Source organism: Panicum virgatum, chromosome 4K (assembly GCF_016808335.1).
Source record: "Panicum virgatum strain AP13 chromosome 4K, P.virgatum_v5, whole genome shotgun sequence".
In the NCBI taxonomy this organism is placed as follows: domain Eukaryota; kingdom Viridiplantae; phylum Streptophyta; class Magnoliopsida; order Poales; family Poaceae; genus Panicum; species Panicum virgatum.
This window is the reverse complement of record NC_053139.1, coordinates 13,756,356-13,777,498: the sequence shown is the minus strand read 5'-3', so window position 1 is coordinate 13,777,498 and position 21,143 is coordinate 13,756,356. Positions and strand designations below refer to the sequence as shown.

The 21,143-nt window shown below is 48.5% G+C and overlaps 2 protein-coding genes across 2 annotated transcripts; one reads left to right on the top strand and one right to left on the bottom strand.

Annotated features, from left to right (window-relative positions):
• Window positions 1-660: 660 nt before the first annotated feature.
• Window positions 661-7,003, bottom strand: LOC120703223 (protein decapping 5-like). Its single transcript, XM_039987245.1, has 8 exons — window positions 6,785-7,003; window positions 5,062-5,162; window positions 4,208-4,276; window positions 2,983-4,086; window positions 2,357-2,434; window positions 1,651-1,833; window positions 1,428-1,538; window positions 661-1,348 (listed from the first exon to the last, which is right to left on the bottom strand). The coding sequence occupies exons 1-8, from the start codon at window positions 6,918-6,920 to the stop codon at window positions 1,193-1,195; spliced, it is 1,938 nt and encodes a 645-aa protein (XP_039843179.1). The 5' UTR covers window positions 6,921-7,003; the 3' UTR covers window positions 661-1,192.
• A 944-nt stretch (window positions 7,004-7,947) lies between these two features.
• LOC120701921 lies at window positions 7,948-10,915 on the top strand. The gene is made up of 3 exons (XM_039985718.1): window positions 7,948-8,617; window positions 8,692-8,948; window positions 9,032-10,915. Exons 1-3 carry the CDS (start codon window positions 7,948-7,950, stop codon window positions 10,913-10,915), a joined length of 2,811 nt encoding a protein of 936 aa, XP_039841652.1.
• The last annotated feature ends 10,228 nt before the right edge of the window (window positions 10,916-21,143 follow it).

Sequence of the window (21,143 nt, the reverse complement as noted above, 5' to 3'; positions counted from 1 at the left end):
CCGCGTAGAGCTATAGTCGGCTGAAAATGAGGAAGACGAAGGCGAAGTTGTCTTGAGCTGAGATGGGCCAAGCGCTGTGCTAACCTGGAGTGATGTTTTGGGGCGTCACGGACTCACGGTTGGATGAAAAATGGACGGGATAGATCGGTGACTGCAGAGTACGGTCGACCAGCCTGACTGCAGGTGATCTCATTCCGCAATTAGTCACAAACAACGGACCTGAGTTGTCCAAAATCCGTAGGCCCAAAAGAATACGGCCCACACAAAGCCCAATCAGAATCCAAATTCTTTTATGTTCTTATTTTCAAAATTTAAAGACCCCGATTCCAAAGTTTGCAAGAAGTATGCAGTTGTTCGTCATCGTTGTGGATGAACTATTCTTCATCATGTACAACTAGGATGTGGATCATTTTTGTGGGCATAGCAGAAGTGGGGCACCTAGCCAAATGTGCACGCAGTTGCCAGCCAGCATTTCTAGATCCCCACTGGAATTCAGAGTTCTTATTATCCAAATTCTGTGACTTGCTCTCGTTATGACCTCCATCAAACTCCAAAAAGTGTTAAAAAAAACTATATCCCAAAGGACAGTTGCACATGTGCCACGGTGGGAGATGATCGCGGAGCAAACGGCCACAAACAAAACTTAAATCAACCAGACCCTAGCTTCCAAAGAACGACATACTATAATGGTACACTGCAAAATACAACTAATTGTACGATACACAAATCTCTGTGCATTGTAGCTTGTATCGCAGATCTCCACACAAGTAAAACTGATTAGCACATCAAACTGAAGCTCTCCCATCAAGAGCACCATGACCATGCAACATATGATATGTCTCAAGCTCTCGACAACATTCAACAACACTGGATGAGCATACAGTAACCCACGGAATTGCAAAATATCATGCTCCTATTTATCTCCAAAAGGGAATCGACACTGGCAACAGAAAAGATATGCATCCAATCTCTGCCTTTGATTCAATGGTGACACCGATTCTTAACTTAATCAAATCGGCCACCAAACTATTACCGCATTTTCAGCTATAGCAGGAAGATCGGTATATGCAATAGGCACTCTTCCAACAACCGAGCTGGGACTTGTGATACATCTCAGGTTTCCAAGCAAATAGGCCATTCTTCACCATTGTCATTCATGTGCTTCTTTTGAAAAGCATATGGATCTTTTGTATCATGATTGGTGGTTAGGGTAAGAGTATCCACGCCCCCTACCCATATATCCATATCCTCTACCATAATAGCCGCGGCCACGAGAACCACCCCCACCACGGGGGCCCCTCCCTCCTCGCATGCCCATTGGTCGATGCCTTGCCGAGTCACCGAAGGTCTACAACCAAAATAAACATCATAAGCACTGAATGCTAACAGGATGTGTAAGGTAAAGACCATATATGTCTGTTCAGTACCTCGGTATCTATTTTTCTCTGCTCAGAGAATTTAATCCTTCCACTCTTCCCTCCATTGTCAATTGTGTTGCAAGAGAGTGAATCAAAGAAGTCATCTTTAACATACACGGGCTTCGCAGACGCAAGAGAAAAAGCTAATCAGCATCTAAGATATTTGAGTAAAGCATGAAAAGCAACCCAATAGAACTGCTAAGCATGAAAAGCAATCCAATAGAACAGCTACCTTAGCTTCTGGCTTTCTAGGAGATATTTCATCTTCTAGAACATCATCTTCATAATCATTTGGATCATCATTTAACTGTCCTGTACTTTTACCAAGATGGCCCCATACTTCATCTTTGTTGAACTTCTCATTCATTGCCATGAAATCGAAGTCCTCTGTGAACTTGGTTATGGGACGTGAAAGCTGTAGAGAGAATGTAAGTGAAGACTACAATCTAATGCAAAAGTGGAGCAGAGTCCAAAGAAGGTTCTGAATATAGAACATAGGCACTTGACAACCTCGTACTAGAAAAATATTTTTGGGAGACATGTAATGACAAATGCACTGGATTAGTATACTGCAAAATCTTTTGCAACTCTCAACTGGGAAATCCCATAGCAGTATACCTCAAACAAAAATAACTGGGAAATCCCATAGCAGTATACCTCAAACAAAAATAACTAACACATTAACCAGAACAGTAGGTGCAGTTTTGTTGTAGATTTCTACATTATACTTGATCAAACTATTTGAGCTACAAAAGAATGCTGAAAATACCAAATTTGCCTAACAAGTCTTTTTATAGAGCTCATCAAGCAACGAAGTTACCAATAGTGCGCTCTTGATGAGGATGTAAAAATTAGAAAGTATATTCATCGGATGCCAAGTTGACTTCATATCACAAGAACTTCTATATTTGGAAAGCTATTAGGACAGATAAACGTACCCCATTTCCTCTACCACGACCTCTTCCTCGGCCTCGGCCTCTGTTGTTGTACTGAACATATGAGGAAGCTCCAACAGGCTGGTACCAAAAGAATTACAGGAATGAGAAAGGCAACAATCTCAAAGCATGCAAATTAAGTTGTGCCTTATGATGCAAACCCACAAACAATTGTTGTGTGTGCTCTTTTTGAGGGGTTATTTCTGGAGGGGGGGGGGGGGGGGGGGCATGTGGACGGAGTTTAGGCCATTCCCAGTGGGGGTTTCATAGGAGTTTCATGCACATTAATTAGCATGACATGTAGGATTATATGATGACATGTCATAGAATTTAAGAAGAAAGAGAAGAAACAAGTTTCATCTCATCTAGATGAAACTCTCTCTACACAAATACCAACACTCTATGAGTCTTGAAATTAAATGCAACATAGACTCTAGGAAACCACAACATGAAATTATGCATTGTGAGAGGTAGTTTCAACCATTGTTTCATAGTCTTCTTGCTTATGTGGCTACCTTGGAAACATCAACATGAAACCCTCTACTGGGATTGGCCTTATGCAATTTCCTTAAAAACATGCTTTCTATGTCCAGCCTGTCTAGTAACATGCTGTCTAAAGAAACCACTACCTTCTCAAGTACAGGCTTTGGTGCTGGTAACAGAGGCTCCTTATTTCCAGACGGATTAACCACAGGCTGTTTTGCCTTCCACTCGCGCTGCTTAACTGTTTTATTTTCACCTATCACTTGCACCTCTTCTGACAGAACAGAAGAGGAAGCAACCTTCAAGGGTGAAGCTGTAGACAAAGTAGCCTGAGAGGATGGAACCACAGAGGTTGCCTGAGAGGATGGAACTGTGAAGGAGGCAACCTTAGAGGGTGGAATCGTAGCAGAAGCAGTTTGCAAGGCCTGAGATGGAGTAACTATGGAGGAAGCAGTTGGCAGAAGTTGACCAGGAGTTACCAATGTAACTTGTTCCGCAACATTGACTGGTGATGCATCATTAGCTGAAGGTAGCTGAGAGGAAGGTACACTCACAGGCTTGTCACTGGAGAGAGATGGCACAGTGGAGTCAGGTACAGCTACTGGCTTACTGTTCACCAAAGAAGGCATGCCTAGCGACACGAGCATGGAGGGTTCAACTGTAGAAATTGAAGGACTCACAGACGGGGGAGTTAAACCCACAGAAAACACAGAAGCGGAAATGGAGGATAGCCTATTTGGCATTTGGCTTCCTGATGATTCAGTAACTGATGTACTCAATGAAGCAGGTGCTGACACTGATGTCGAGACGCCTAAAGATTGACTTAGACTATTACTATTACCAGGTTGAAGAAAAGAAGGAAGCTCTGGCATACTTGGAAACCCAGCTGGTAAGGATCCATTAAGCCCAGGATAGTGGACAGGAGGTTGCAGTGCCTGTGGAACTGTCAAACTGTGCGGTGGCCGAAGAAAGGGTGGTGGCTGAAGATGAGGAAACCCAGTAGGTGGTGTGTAATATCCTGGCCAGTACATTGGTGGCATTGTTAGGCCGGCGCCATTTGCTGATGATGGCATAGGTGATGAGTTCCATGACTGTAAGTTCGCGCCAGGTTGGAAAGGTGGCAAATTCCCTTGAAATGGTGATGGCATCTGAATTGCAGATGGAGCATTGTGTGAAGTAGTATCAGCTGATGTTGTGCTTGCAGCAGGAGGCAAGCTTGTAGACGACGAGACTGGACGAGGATAATGTGACTGCACAAAAAGAATAATAACAGTGAGCAAAGATGAGAAAAATTCTAAGAATTTTTTGAAAAAAAAGAATCATAAAAGGCATTTAACATCTGACAAGTCACAGGAAATAACAGAAAGTTACCTGAATAATCGCGGGATCATTGTGTAAAGTTGCCGGCTGAGCTGGTGGAGAGGATTTGACTTGCAAATCCTGCAGTAAAAGGTAAAGCTAAGATACCGCCGAGAAGATTATAAGCTAAGATACCACCAAGAAGATTATAAAAGGAGTATCACAAACACTAGAAATAGTGAATGAACAAACTCACTAATGGAATGGTGAATCATTAAAAAAATATTTGCCTAGAAGGCGCATGACTCAGAAAATCAAAACCTAAGGTTTTGGGAACATTTATGAACAAAGCTGTTAGGACCTCAATATAGGCATTAGGAGATTATTAGAAAACACATGCTCATGTGGAATCACTGTAATCATCATGCAACTAGGATGTCAGTTAAGTAAAACCATAAATATTGGTGATACAGTCCTTTCAACTGATAATATTTATAATCACAATTCATCAAGTGATACCATATAAATGAACAGTCCTAACTATATCCCAACCCAGACAAACATACTTACAAGGGCAACTACACCCTCCTAAATTTTCCTTCAATACCCATCCAGTAAACTATACTGCATCAGCAAAGGCCTTGATTCACCACACCCTCAGTAGTTGCCTAATTCAGGAGCTTGGAATACAGGAATAGACAATTTGTTTTTTAGCATTTATTTGATTTCATGGATCCATCTGTGCATTATCTTGTTCCAATTAACTACAGGACTAAAATGGACAATTCCCATGCTTACCATACTGAACAGCACGGGGATAATATAGACAAAATCAATGATACAAAACTTTTTGTTTAATAGTAACAATAACAGAAATTTAAAACTTAAAGCATTAAGGGGTATCTTTTTTGTTTCACAACCATTACCTTTATATCACTCCCTCGAAAGAGTATGTACTCATATATCTTGTCGCTGGCAGGAATCTGTTGGACATCCTTCTTACGACCTTCAGTTCCAAATGAGCGAACTGTAACAAAAAGTGACATGTTAATACAATCAGAATAGACAAAATAAAGAACAAAGAAAACATTACTAAGCTAAAAGAACAATACGAGTTAACTCTAGGTAACTTCTTTTAATAAACCTCCAGGAAAAAATAATTAAAAGGTCTTGGAATTGGGGAAATACGAAAGCCAATAAATAAACCTCTCATACAAGAGAAACTCTTGTGTCTTCTAGGACAAACAAAACAAATTTAAGTTGCTAGTCTTTTGAAATGCCTAGGCTCTAGACAGACACCATGCTTAAAACCTAACTGGGTTCAGGTAGCCATCTAGGCAGGCTAGACAACTACACTGTATAAATTGAAACAGTTCAACGAAGGACATTACTCAAATAAGCCAACAATAGATAAGGATATTACTCAAGTAAAAAAAGGATCAGATAGATAAGTGCTAGATAAATATAGGACCAAAATTCAGAATCTGTCCAAAATGCTATTAACACATTAATGTTTACTAATTGCTCTCTAGAAAACATTGAAGGTAAACTCCGGGCGATTTTGAAATTATCATGGATTTGACTATATTAAGGCTGATCAAAATACACCTGTCCCCCACATATAAAAGGTCCAGAAAAGAACCCGTGCCAACCTTTGACTGGTTGTCTCTATGAAAAAGAAGCAATTCAGCTGACAGCTTGGCCACAGATTGTTAGCAGTTCGACAAAACATTAAATCTCACCGTTACAAATACTGATAAGCACATGAGGCAGATGACATGTTACAAAATATTAATACTGTTCGGCTCGTCTGCTTTCAGCTTATTCCGGCTTATTCTCTCTCACGGAACACTATTGAATCAGCCGAAATCAGCCGGCTTATTAAGTGCAAGCAACATCAACAAGGAATATAATTTGGATCTGAATTATCAATTATGTGAGCCGAAAAATAAACACCTGCCTTTCTGTCGACACTTAAAATAGGTGCATGACAAATCACAGTTTGACAACTAAACATAACGGACCTGGAACATATATCCTTCTCAATTTTGGTGTTACTAGACATTCCAAAGGTGGCAGAGGTTCCTAACCCTTTCTGCTTACGGTTTCTGGTGCATAGGAGTTCGAAAAAAAAAGGGCTCATAAAGTGAAGCAGGATTACTCAGAATAAAGAGCTTTCCATATAATTAACTGATGTACAAACCTAGCTCGTAAAGTCGTCAGAACATGCATACGCTGCTCAACTTACTGCAATTTTCACGGTAACAGCATATGGCCTAGCTTATCGTGCTATTTTGCCAGTGAAGAAAATAGACATTGCAAGATAAACAAGATGTGAACAACTCAAACCCGTACTAGAAGCTTATGGACAACCAAAAACTTTGCAGAACCTGAATTCCGCAACATTCGTTACACACGAGCATCAAGTATTTCATACGCATCCTAGCTCGCGAGAGAATTAAAAATCGTACGGGGATGAAAAGGCTGAAAACCTAACAGAAACCGTGCAAAGGGAGATTCCAAAACCTAGCACGAATGAGAAGAAACGGGGTTGAATCTGTAACCCTGAAGCATCCCCCATGCCTCTCCGGCTGCCCCGACCGAGTACCCCCGACCCGTCTAGGAAGAGAAGAGGGGGGCAATCCTTACCGTTCCTGAGCCCGATGCTGGACTCCTCGGTGTTGATGGTGTAGAGGACACCCTCGTACCGGATCTCGCTCTTGGACGTGAGGCTGATCACGCTCCCGATGTACGACTCCGGCGCCCCCGCCGCCGCCGCCGCCATCGCCGCCGACCGCGCCTAGGGTTTCGATCCCCCGCTCCCTCTTCGCTGGGTTTTTTTTTTCTCTCTATCTCGCCCCCCCCCCCCCCTGTTTTTTAAAGCACTTCGCTAATCGCTCCTCCGCGTCGTCTCCCACCACAAGGTTTACAATTTTGGCGAATAATTTCGCCGAAATTTCGGTATTTTTTTCGTTTTCGCTAGTTACCGGGAAATGAAATTTCGGTAAATTTCGTTTCAAAATTTAAAAATTAAAAAAAATTAAAAAAAATATGATAAAAAACTAGGTGTTTTTCTGAGCAATTAGCACTTGAAATAATTGAAAAATAAGTTGATTTGGTTGGTTAAAATCACTAAATGGGTTCGGACCCGTTAACCAATAATAAACACGTTAAGCGTTTTAACCTACCCAACTCACCTGGGTCCGCCCCGACGCAGCTCGTCACTCTTCTAGTGCCCTCCTCGCTCTCCTCTCTGTTCCCCTTCATCCCTCCGCCCTTCCGCCGCCGCCAGCAGTGGATTTCGCCGCGTAGCACTGAAATTTCGGAGGAAAATCACCGGATTTCGGCCGGAATGTAGAGGATCCCGCTGCTGGGAAGGCGCGGCGGCATACCGCTGCATCCCGACCGGATTTCGCTGTCTTACCGGCGAAAAACCGCTACTTATGTCCGGATTTCGGCGCTGGCTCCGGGAAAGAAAGGTATGAGAGGTTATTTTGCGATGGTGATGCTTGTTGATGTTGATCTAAGTTAGTTACTGGTGATATGTGATGAACTTCATGCTAGTTAGAGGAAATGGGGAAGCTAGGGTTAGAGGAAATGTTATGATTTGTTAGTTGATTTGGCATGGAATGTATAGAAAAAATCATTCCAACATTTTGGATATGAGTTGTATTGAATATTAGTGATGAATTTAATAGCCGATTCATGAACTTACACTGTGCTAGTTTGTATGATGAAAAAGAGCACGAATTGTAGATACTATGTGATATTCATGAACTTACACCGTGCTATTTTTCTGTAATTGTAGGACAATGCCAGACGTAGTGTGGGAGCATGGCCAAAAGGTCGGGGGTGGTTTCAAATGCAAGTATTGCAGGGAGGAGAAGGGTGGGGGAGGAGCAACACGGTTCAAAGAGCATTTGGCACATAGGGGGAAAGATGTGAAGGACTGCCCTTCGGTTCCGACCGAAGTTAAGGAATTCTTTAGTGAGCAGTTGGACAGGAACAAGGTTAGAGCAAAAGCAAGGCCCCGAGAAAGAGTGCTGAGGGACCAAGCAGCAAGGGGGCGGCACACTGACATAGAGAAGGAGGGTGGCCAGGGGCACGACGAGGATACAGAGCTACAGGCTGCCTTACACCAGTCCCGCCAAGAGTATGACTTTATGCAGCAAGCTGGGCCACGATACGAGAGGGGTGGCGGATCTGGAGCTGCTTCTGGATCTAGAAGTGGTGGACCACAGCCTTCGATGTTCAGAAGGAGTCAGTCACAAGTCCCCGAGAGGGTTAGGGACTACCACCTAGGTTTGAGCAGTGCTCCACGGCAGCAAAGGATTGATACCGGCCCATGGACTGTCAAGGGGAGGACATCAAGAGAGCTTCTAGGGAGGACATGGGCGAAGGCGTGCTATGCTGTCGGTATTCCCGGCCGGAAAGTCGATGACCCATACTTTAAAGCTGCGATCGTGGAGACCCAGAAACAAGGTAACAATGTATATTTTGAGCTACATTACATATCCTTCATTGTGATCTTAATGCTTTCTCTTCTATGACCGCAGGTGTTGGAATCAAAATACCATCAGGGAGGTTGATAGATGGAAAATATTTGGATGAGAATGTGAAGGAGATAGAGAAAGAGATAGAGAAGTGGAAGAACGAGTGGGATGAATGTAGAGTCACGATCATGTGTGATTCGTGGACGGGGCCTATGCGTAACTCGGTCATTAATTTCTTGGTGTATAGCGGTGGCACCATGTATTTCTTGAAGTCCATCAATGCGTCCGACAAAATACAGGACCATCAATACTTGTTGAAGGTAAGTCCATGTATCGATGCATTGTTCTCACCTTGGCATAAAATATAGGACCATACGCATATCACATTGGCAATGTTGTGCAGGAGATACGAGCAGTGGTCATGAAAGTGGAGCCTCACAATGTGGTTCAGCTTGTCACGGATAATGGTTCGAACTACAAAAAAGCCTGCAAAATTCTCTGTCACGAGTTCCCTACCATTGCATGGCAGCCTTGCCTTGCCCATATCATCAACCTTATGCTGAAGGACATAGGGAAGTGGCCGGAGCATGATGCTTGTATTCGAAGCGCGCAACGAATTTGCAGCTGGCTCTACAACTCCAACAGTTTACACAGCATGATGAGGGAAGCCATCGGTGGAGAGTTGGTCAAGTGGAATGTAACAAGATTTGGGACCAACTACATGTTCCTTAAAAGCATGTATAAGAAGAAGGACCAGTTCATGACATGGTTAGTGTCACCTGAGTTCCGACGGTCCCGCCACTTCAAAAGTGAAACTGGAAGGTACATTTACGAATGCATCACAAGTCTTGAATGGTGGGCGAATATGGAGTATGTGATCAATGATGTTGAGCCTCTGTACATGTTTCTGAGATTTGCTGACACAGACAAGACACCTAATTTGAGTGAGGTGACAATGGAGTATCAAAACATGAGGCAGACATATGCCAGCAAGTTCAGCAGTGACTACCCCCGGTTTGAAAAGAACATGGCTGTGATAGATGCAAGGATGACCACAGTGATGTCAGGCACATATATGGCCACTGCTTGTGCTCTTAACCCTTACGTGCAGTACAGTTTGGGCACATCACAGACAGTCATGGCAGTAATGCGCAATGGTCTGGAGAAAATGTTGAATGCTAGGCGAATGGCCATTGACAGGAAAACTTCACCAGCTGCTTGGTGGGCTACATTTGGGGGAGATACACCAGTGTTGCAAAGGGTCGCCCGACGCTTGTTGTCGCAGTGTGCAGCCTCTAGTGGATGTGAAAGGAACTGGAGCACCTTTGCTTACATCCACACCAAACTGCGCAATAGGTTGAGCCACCAGAAATTGGACAAATTAGTCTTTGTGAACTACAACCTCCGCTTGCGTCTGCAACGTGCTACTAGAGGGGTCGATCCATATGACTATGATCCAGTTAGCAGTTTCATGGATTTTTCTTTGTACCGGCAGTCATCAGCAATTCAAGATTGGATGAAGCAATCAAGGTCCAATGGAGACCCAGCATTTGATGAAAACTCAGACTTCACTGACACTCCATTGCCGAGCCAGATGTTCACTGACATAGGCTCTTCTCATGGTCACGATGAAGATGTGGAAACATGGGCCGAAGAAACAATTGGGGACACACATCTGGAAAAAAGAAAGACTAAGATTGGTCCCGAAATGAGAAAAGGGAAGAAACCACGCACTGAGGAGGAGTTAGGTAGTGACGATACCACACCTGAGCCTAGTGGTGGTGAGGACATTGGTGATGATGATGATGATGATGATGATGATGATGATGATTCCAGTAGCAGTGAAGGTGATGGCAATGATAGCAACGAAAGTGGTGGTTATCGTATATCTCCTACTATAAGGTTCACTGGGGAGGAGGACTTCACCCATGCAACACAAGATACAGATCATGGAGCACCTTCTTCACAACGACAAACAACATCGACACGTCGACATGGTCGACAGGCCCCACTTGCATATGATGAAGATAGCTCCAACTCTGCCTGCAGTGGTCAGTACTACAACCCTTACAGTACTTCTCCCCCTGCAGGGGGCTTTCTGTGGCCACCACCAGGGGTGGTGAACCCGCCACTTCCGCAGGCAGTTGCAGCATTGCCTTATTTGGATTATCACGGCTACCTACCATATGGAGCTCCACAGTTGCAATATCACCCACCTACGTATGTGTATTTGCCACCATCAGACGAGCCGTATGAGGGACCACCGGGAGAGAGATTTGAGGACTGAAGAATGCATGTACTTATCCTATCAACAGAACTTATCTATACGTTTTACTTCCTCTACTTATGCAATTTATTTCACATAAATATTTAAATGCAGAGAATATGCTACATGGATTATTCTGGACTATGCCTTTGCCTCTGTTGTATCTTTGGATTGTAATAATTCTAATGGACTTTGGATGTATTGCGTTTTATGTGTGGACTTTGGACATGAGTTATGTGTAATAATTCTAATGGACTTTGGATGTATTACGTTGTATGTGTGGACTTTGGACATGAGTTATGTGTTAAATGGTGTATTTGTCATTGTTTTGTGGAGTTATATATATGTTATGCATTATAAACTGTCAATATACACATAATCAGGGGAAATTTTGCCAAAATTTTCAATTTTTCCATATATACACATCATTTTCTGTTAATTTGCATCATTTTACGGTGACAAAACCGAAATTTCGGTCAACAAAACCGAAATTTCGGTCGGAATGCAACGAAATTTCTTTTTTCGAATTCAAAATCACTTTTCGGTCGAAATTTAGTGAAATTTCGCCCGAAATTCCGTTTACGCCGTATGGCGGGATTTGGTGCAAAAACGAAAAGGAGAACCCTGTCTCCCACTCGCCCCCCCAAGTTTCGTTCATGTGGACTCGTAGCGTTGCGACTTCGGGCCCACTTACAGGTGGGTCCACACGGAAGTCAACATCTGGACCCACTTGGCGGTGGGGCTCGCGGAGACCGAAGAGTGTGTGTTGGGCTGTTGCCGGTCGGGTTTCGGGTACGACGTCCGGTGATGTGGATATATATATATATATATATATATATATATATATATATATATATATATATATATATATATATATATATATATATATATATATATATATACGAGTATGTAGGAGAAGTGGAGGCGTGATGGCCCGGATCTAAAGAATCGAAACCTGGGTCGATTACCTGGCCTCGGAGCGCGCCACGTCGCCGGCCGTTTCCGGCCGTCCGATCGAGCACGCGGACGATCCAGATCGTGCGAGTCCTGACTATTTTGCAAAAAGACCCTCAACGTTTGATAAAATCAACCCGCGGTCCGGGTTCCCTCTCTCCTCCCCTCCCTTATCCTCTTCCCACTCTCCTCTCCGGTGGCGGACGCGTCCGGCGGTGCTGCGGGGCCTGCGCGAGATGCGGCAGCGGGCGGGCAGCACTGCAGGGTGCCGCCGTGCGGTGGGGTGGCTGGGCGCGGCAGCGGTGCGCAGGCTGAGACTGGGCACAGCGCCGAGGCCGCTCTCCTTCCCTACAAGCGGGGGCCAGGCACGGCGGCGGCCAAGCGCGACCGGCGTGGCTCCGCGAGCAAAGGCCGGACGCGGTGGCGGGGCCGCACCCTCCGGCCCTTCCCCTACAAGCGGGACCAGGCACGGCGGCTGCCAAGCGTAGCAGGCGCGGATTCGGGGCCGCCGCCGCACGCACCGCCGTCGATCCGCCGGAGCAGCGTCCACCTGTGGCCCCGCTTGCACCCGCGCCCTCCCACGGCCACACGACGTCGATTCGTGGCAGCCACGGCCGCCATTGTTGTTGGCTGGTGCCGGGGGCCGGCGGCGGTGGGCTCGGGTGGGATGGGAAGCGGGGGCTGGCGGTGGCGGTGGCGGGTGGGGGGCCGGAGACGGTGCGCCGCCGCGCCATGGTCTGCGTCGGGGGGAGTGGAGGCCCCGCCTTGGCCTACTCGCCCGCCGCGGCCTGTGCCACCGGCGTGGCCTGCCGCACGCCGACCCCGCCCATCCCCCTACCCGTCCACGCCCACCGACGCGCCCAAACTGGCGATAGAGGGCGGCGGCGGGGAGGGGATGGCCCTGGACTTCCGCAAGCCGGGCACCTTCTACTCCGCAGCCTCCACCGCTCTCTTTGCCTGCCCCGCTACGGCCCTCCTCCTCGACACCTCCTCCTCCGCATACACCGCCTCTGCCTTCTCCTCTCTCGACGTCTCCTCCGCCGCGTCGGGAGGGGCGGAGCCTGGGCCTGGGGCAGGCGCAACATGACAGGTACCTCCTCTGCTGCGTGAGACCGCGAGCACCTTCTCTGGTGCGGGCGAGAAAAGGCGATTGTAAAATCTGGGACGCCTGCCAGCGGGGAAAAGCGGGGCCTCGTCCGCCATGGAATGAAGGTTCTTAGAACACTGCCCAGAAAAGGCCTAAGCACCTGTTCCTGCGCCGCAGGCTCAGCTCGCCGCCGGTGCCGATAAGACGCGCTCGACGCCGATCATCCGGAGGTGCGCCGCCACAGGAATCGCCTCCGCCGTCGCGGCTGTGGCCACCTGACCTGGGTCGATTACCTGGCCTCGGAGCGCGCCACGTCGCCGGCCGTTTCCGGCCGTCCGATCGGGCACGCGGACGATCCAGATCGTGCGAGTCCTGACTATTTTGCAAAAAGACCCTCAACGTTTGATAAAATCAACCCGCGGTCCGGGTTCCCTCTCTCCTCCCCTCCCTTATCCTCTTCCCACTCTCCTCTCCGGTGGCGGACGCGTCCGGCGGTGCTGCGGGGCCTGCGCGAGATGCGGCAGCGGGCGGGCAGCACTGCAGGGTGCCGCCGTACGGTGGGGTGGCTGGGCGCGGCAGCGGTGCGCAGGCTGAGACTGGGCACAGCGCCGAGGCCGCTCTCCTTCCCTACAAGCGGGGGCCAGGCACGGCGGCGGCCAAGCGCGACCGGCGTGGCTCCGCGAGCAAAGGCCGGACGCGGTGGCGGGGCCGCACCCTCCGGCCCTTCCCCTACAAGCGGGACCAGGCACGGCGGCTGCCAAGCGTAGCAGGCGCGGATTCGGGGCCGCCGCCGCACGCACCGCCGTCGATCCGCCGGAGCAGCGTCCACCTGTGGCCCCGCTTGCACCCGCGCCCTCCCACGGCCACACGACGTCGATTCGTGGCAGCCACGGCCGCCATTGTTGTTGGCTGGTGCCGGGGGCCGGCGGCGGTGGGCTCGGGTGGGATGGGAAGCGGGGGCTGGCGGTGGCGGTGGCGGGTGGGGGGCCGGAGACGGTGCGCCGCCGCGCCATGGTCGGCGTCGGGGGGAGTGGAGGCCCCGCCTTGGCCTACTCGCCCGCCGCGGCCTGTGCCACCGGCGTGGCCTGCCGCACGCCGACCCCGCCCATCCCCCTACCCGTCCACGCCCACCGACGCGCCCAAACTGGCGATAGAGGGCGGCGGCGGGGAGGGGATGGCCCTGGACTTCCGCAAGCCGGGCACCTTCTACTCCGCAGCCTCCACCGCTCTCTTTGCCTGCCCCGCTACGGCCCTCCTCCTCGACACCTCCTCCTCCGCATACACCGCCTCTGCCTTCTCCTCTCTCGACGTCTCCTCCGCCGCGTCGGGAGGGGCGGAGCCTGGGCCTGGGGCAGGCGCAACATGACAGGTACCTCCTCTGCTGCGTGAGACCGCGAGCACCTTCTCTGGTGCGGGCGAGAAAAGGCGATTGTAAAATTTGGGACGCCTGCCAGCGGGGAAAAGCGGGGCCTCGTCCGCCATGGAATGAAGGTTCTTAGAACACTGCCCAGAAAAGGCCTAAGCACCTGTTCCTGCGCCGCAGGCTCAGCTCGCCGCCGGTGCCGATAAGACGCGCTCGACGCCGATCATCCGGAGGTGCGCCGCCACAGGAATCGCCTCCGCCGTCGCGGCTGTGGCCACCTGACCTGGGTCGATTACCTGGCCTCGGAGCGCGCCACGTCGCCGGCCGTTTCCGGCCGTCCGATCGGGCACGCGGACGATCCAGATCGTGCGAGTCCTGACTATTTTGCAAAAAGACCCTCAACGTTTGATAAAATCAACCCGCGGTCCGGGTTCCCTCTCTCCTCCCCTCCCTTATCCTCTTCCCACTCTCCTCTCCGGTGGCGGACGCGTCCGGCGGTGCTGCGGGGCCTGCGCGAGATGCGGCAGCGGGCGGGCAGCACTGCAGGGTGCCGCCGTGCGGTGGGGTGGCTGGACGCGGCAGCGGTGCGCAGGCTGAGACTGGGCACAGCGCCGAGGCCGCTCTCCTTCCCTACAAGCGGGGGCCAGGCATGGCGGCGGCCAAGCGCGACCGGCGTGGCTCCGCGAGCAAAGGCCGGACGCGGTGGCGGGGCCGCACCCTCCGGCCCTTCCCCTACAAGCGGGACCAGGCACGGCGGCTGCCAAGCGTAGCAGGCGCGGATTCGGGGCCGCCGCCGCACGCACCGCCGTCGATCCGCCGGAGCAGCGTCCACCTGTGGCCCCGCTTGCACCCGCGCCCTCCCACGGCCACACGACGTCGATTCGTGGCAGCCACGGCCGCCATTGTTGTTGGCTGGTGCCGGGAGCCGGCGGCGGTGGGCTCGGGTGGGATGGGAAGCGGGGGCTGGCGGTGGCGGTGGCGGGTGGGGGGCCGGAGACGGTGCGCCGCCGCGCCATGGTCGGCGTCGGGGGGAGTGGAGGCCCCGCCTTGGCCTACTCGCCCGCCGCGGCCTGTGCCACCGGCGTGGCCTGCCGCACGCCGACCCCGCCCATCCCCCTACCCGTCCATGCCCACCGACGCGCCCAAACTGGCGATAGAGGGCGGCGGCGGGGAGGGGATGGCCCTGGACTTCCGCAAGCCGGGCACCTTCTACTCCGCAGCCTCCACCGCTCTCTTTGCCTGCCCCGCTACGGCCCTCCTCCTCGACACCTCCTCCTCCGCATACACCGCCTCTGCCTTCTCCTCTCTCGACGTCTCCTCCGCCGCGTCGGGAGGGGCGGAGCCTGGGCCTGGGGCAGGCGCAACATGACAGGAACCTCCTCTGCTGCGTGAGACCGCGAGCACCTTCTCTGGTGCGGGCGAGAAAAGGCGATTGTAAAATCTGGGACGCCTGCCAGCGGGGAAAAGCGGGGCCTCGTCCGCCATGGAATGAAGGTTCTTAGAACACTGCCCAGAAAAGGCCTAAGCACCTGTTCCTGCGCCGTAGGCTCAGCTCGCCGCCGGTGCCGATAAGACGCGCTCGACGCCGATCATCCGGAGGTGCGCCGCCACAGGAATCGCCTCCGCCGTCGCGGCTGTGGCCACCTGCAGCTTGCTGGATGGCCTCCGCCGTTGTGGCTGTGGCCTGGCGCAGACACGGGGAGAGGCGATTGAGTTGTTGGTGAGGACGTGCTGCCCAAATCCAAATCGTGGCCAACAAGCGTCATCCGCCTCCACAAAGGAATCTCCAGGTTAGTTGGTTGAACTGTGGTAACAACATTTATCATGTTCTTCATTAAATTACTATCCAAAATGAAGGGATCCAATAGTTATCTGATATGAACTAAAGATTTATCCGGAAAGAATTAAGATGAGGGCTTCACGTGTGGTTCAAGAAGAAAATCATCAACTAAAGCTTGTTGGCCCAATAGCAATATTGGCCAATAATAATGTTTACATAGACAAATCCTATTTATCATCCTATTCTCATGAAAATTGATCAAATGCCCTCAAACGTAGAACTGGGACTGCAATAGCCCTCAAATGCCCTCAAATTGATATGAACTAAAGATTTATCTGGAAAGAATGTAGAACACTTCAACTATACAACCTACCTCAAGACTGCAATAGCCCTCAAATGCCTGCAGCAACTCTGCAACTGGAACTGTTAGCTGCGAGAAGTGTCATTCTGCATTCCACATGATTAAGGCATTTCCAACAGGCAACATGTACTTCAATCAATCTTCAACCATTTCAAAATCTTCTTGAACTCCAAATACTTAAATGGTGCGAAATTAAACAATTTAATCAATCAATTGTCAACATGCTGTGCATTATTGCATTGCTAACATGACCATGCTTTTTCAGAAGACTAATGTTCCATCAGGTCAGTATCTCAATAGATAATGTACCGTTGGACATCAGAGCTAGGAGGGAGGTGATTCTTCTGTGATTCTAAGAATTCAAAAATCTTGCATCTCAAATCCAGGGGCGTCCCCAGATGCATTTTGCATTCTCAATTCTGAAAATTCAGGGCTTTCAAACCGAGCCTTAAACTTAAATAAATTTGCATACAAAAAATTGTGCCCAATCCATATTCTATAGTCAGAATATAGATTTGAATCACACTTCCTTATGAGAATGCTATTCGTGCTTAGTACTAACTCTTATTATATAAATTCCGCACTCTTGTGTTACCATACTTTGCTACTTTGCTCATTTATGCTAATATAAACATATTTAAGTGTACTATATAGAATTCCTTTGAACAGCCTTTTCCAAACTTTCCATACTAAGCCAATTTTATTTTTATGTTTCCCCTCTAGCAGACTATATTTACATCAAACAAAATGGTGGAAAAAAGAGACAATAGATCAAGGTAAATATCACCACTACTACACAACTTTTGTCTTTATTAATTTATGCTACAAATATCATTATGTACTTTTTATTTCCTCTTCATTTAACATTAGCACATCAAGCATCTTGTATTATTATGTTACCTTTATTATAACATTTACTAATATTTCTCCCGCGACACCATTACACTGTCAGTATGGCACGCACTGAAAGGAAATTTGCATAATTAACACCAATAGAGAAACATCCTGACACAAAATGAGATAGACAAAATAGAGCAAATTTAATAGCAGATAAAAAAGGAAAAGGCAACATAACAAAGACGACAATGCTAAAAGAATAAAACAAAATAACATATATGACATATCTCCCTCGTACCTATATACTAAACAAGGGATGGTCTCATTTAACCCTAAATATATTGAATATCTAAAAGAATCATATAAAGAAAGATCATATATATAGGCAAACCAGAATATATATGTAAACATTGTAATGCTATGTTCTGGTACTGAGAGAATCAAGAAAGGTACATACAGCATAAAAATTAAGAACCAATATACTCAAACTAAATGGAACCATCAAAATACAGGGAACTTTGGAACAGATTACTGGTACAGTTCTAACATGATGACTACACGCTTCGTCACTTTGTTAAACTTCAACGTCTTCAACTCCCAGGTGTTCAGACAATGCAGGCAAAATAGAGGAACCAGCTCTGTCGTGCCAAAATAAACGGACCAGCAGTGGCCCAGCGCGCCAACGCCGCGCGTCCTTTCTAGTTATTATTGATAGTTGGGCTTTGTTTAGTTGTCTTCAAAATTTCAAAATTTTATAAAATTTTTCATCACATTAAATGTTTCAACGCATACATAAAGTGTTAAATGTAGCTAAATAAAATAACTAATTACACAATTTGTCTATAATTTGCGAGACAAATCTTTTGAGCCCAATTAACCCATGACGAGATAATAATTACCAAATACAAACAAAATGCTACAGTACTTTACACCCAAAAGTTTACACATCTAAACAGGGCCTGACCGAAACATTTGTGGAACTCTGCGACAAAGTGCAGGCGTGCAGCTGCTGCAACTGATAGATACTCCCTCCGTCCTTAAATATAAAAGCAACTACAATAATTTTCTATCTCTCTTTCTCAACCTTATTTAAAAAAAAAGTCTCTCTAATGGTTCTCATCCTAATTCATCATCACCTAACAATTGGCAAATTGGCCTTCTTTGTGTGTAAAAATAAACACTCTTTCGCCCCTTCTGACCGCCCCCTCCCCACGGCGTTTTTGTCACGGAATTATATTTGTGGGGCAACAACTTCTCATTTTTTGAAGTAAAAATGAGAAACTCCTCATATTTATTTGGGAAGTTGGCAAACAACAAGTTTTAGAAAAAAAATTTGCAAACTATTAGAGATGCTCTGAGGCATCCTGGGATTCAAAATTTGTCCACAAATATAAGACATGCTAGGTTGAGAGTGAACATAATCATCTTAATTGCACAACATTTCCGGATCTTTTTCAACAAAAAGACGTGTATGCAGCCATGTAGCGGGAGGTGCGCGTGGCGGAGGTGCATGCAAAAGGACATGTTACTTTAATTGGCACATATACTCTGTGACCTGAATAGTTAAAGGCGTCACGCCTCAAAAAAATACCACTTTACACCTGAGGAGTCTATTCATCGCGCTTGCGATTGGAATTCATCCAATCGCAGATGCCAAGCGCCCCGCCTCGCCCTTCGCCCCTTTGGCCATCATCCCGGCAGCGTCGCCGCCACCGGTCCGCCTCCGCTGTCCACCTCCACTCCGATGTTGAGCTCTCCTGCCCTAGTCTTGGGCTCTAGTCCCACCGGTTGTCCAGCCCAGTCCTGTTGTCCTCTGGCCATGGGTGCCCCCAGCTAATCCGTTCCGAAATTCCGGCCGTTGTGGCTGGGAAGGAAAATGAACAGAGACGGGGGAGAGCACTTCTGCGATAGCACGCACGATAAATATATTTCCGTTTTAGACCACCATAGATTTTTATGTGCACGTGATTATGTTGTTGAATGTAAAATGCCATAATTAGAGTATATTGCCCTTAACCTAATCAATCAAATATGACTTCGCGCACGTGATTATGTTTTTGAATGTGAAATGTCATAATTCGGGAGGTATATTGCCACCGATAAAATTAATCAAAGATGTGGTTTAGAGTGCTTAGTTTCCCATTTATGTCTCAACGATGGAACTAACTAAAGTAATGTCTTGCAGGGAGCTGGTGAAAGAAATAGGTGGGAGATGAGATGTACAAAAAGAGAGCTAGATTATGTCTCAAAAGAGAGAAGAGAGAGTAGGGATGAAAACGGTCGGAAACGGTCGGGAAAACTCCTTAACCGTTCCCACAACCGCATTTTTTGGCCGGGAACGGGAAAGCCGAACGGGAAAACGAAAACGATATTATGGGATATCGGGAACGAAATATTTCGATCGGGAACATGCCGATTACGATCAGGAATCGATAACACAAAACGGGAACACCACCACATGTTACCACTTCAAATATTTAGCTTGATGTAATAGTTACAACTATGCATAACTTATATGCAAACAAGACACAGATAAATAGATGCACCCCATACACAGTAACAAATATACACGTCAAACATGAGTTCCAGAATGGTAGAATTTGACAGGCAATGCCCCGGCCACATTTCTTGTTCGGCAGTTCCTGTGACCAATCCAATTTTTTTTTTAAAAAAAAGCCACATCGGGCAGCAGTAGAACAGTCTGCGCTGCAACTTTTTTTTCGCGAAAGGGAAGGTATATTAAAAAAGCTGGAGCACAGTGCACCCCCCAAACTTACACACAGAGCCTCGAAGAAAAAGAAAATTACATAGAAGCCCCTAGAAGCCCTGTTCACCTTCCATCTTGGCTCCGATCGACCCGGCGGAGCTGCCGGAGCACAGTCGAAGCCAACACCTCCAAATCTTCCGCCAACAGACCCCAAATCTTGGTGTAGCCGCATCATCCACCATCCCAGAGCTCGGACCGAGATGGATTTGAATCCTTGAACGAAAATCGGCAGTCTCGTCGGAGGAGGACAAGGAGGAGAAACCTCCAGCCGCACCCTCCACAGCCGGTCAGAGGAGGAGCCGGCGCCTCCACATCCGAGGGGAAGCGGAAGCCCAGCAGTGGATCTGCGGCCAGCGACGCAGTCTCCGACCCGGAACAAGAAGCCCACGAGGGGGCACACAAGATACTTCCCCAACGCAAAGAGGAAGACCAAAGCTAACCTCAAGACGACCATGTTGGGGACGACGCCACCAACGCCAACGCCGCCGCCGCCGCCGGAGAATTGCTGAGGAACCCTAACCTTGATGCAGGCGCATCCGACGTAGACAAAGGAAACCGCCATAGGAGAGGAAGCAGGTGCCGAAACCCGAACTGGATCCGGAGCCGAACACGTCCCCTCCACGGCGTCGCTCATCAGATCCGCCGCCCAGGAAGACCTTCCGCGCCCCACGGTGAAGAACCGCCGGCGGCGAGAAACAAAAGCCCCGCAACGAGCATATCGCCGTGGGGGAACCCTAGCTACTCTATCTAGATCTAGGCTAGAAAGGAGCTATACAAGCCGGCCGCCAAATTCCCCGGTTCCCCTCCCTCTCCGGCGCCTACGCGGCCGCCGGAGAAGAGGGGGAACCAGAGAAAGTGGCGCCGGAACACCGGTAGCCTCCGGTTCGCCTCGCTGTGACTGTAGCAGGAGGGGAACGGGAGAGACAGAGGAGGACGCTGAGAAGTAGGTAGATGGAGAATTGTAGTCTGCACTGCAACTTCTCCATCCTACAAGTCAAAGGTATTTCGTTACATTTGTAATTGGGCATTCTAAGATGCAAATAAAAAGGTAGGACAGTAGGACATTTTAAGCTGCAAATGAAAAGATAATAGCTAGCTGA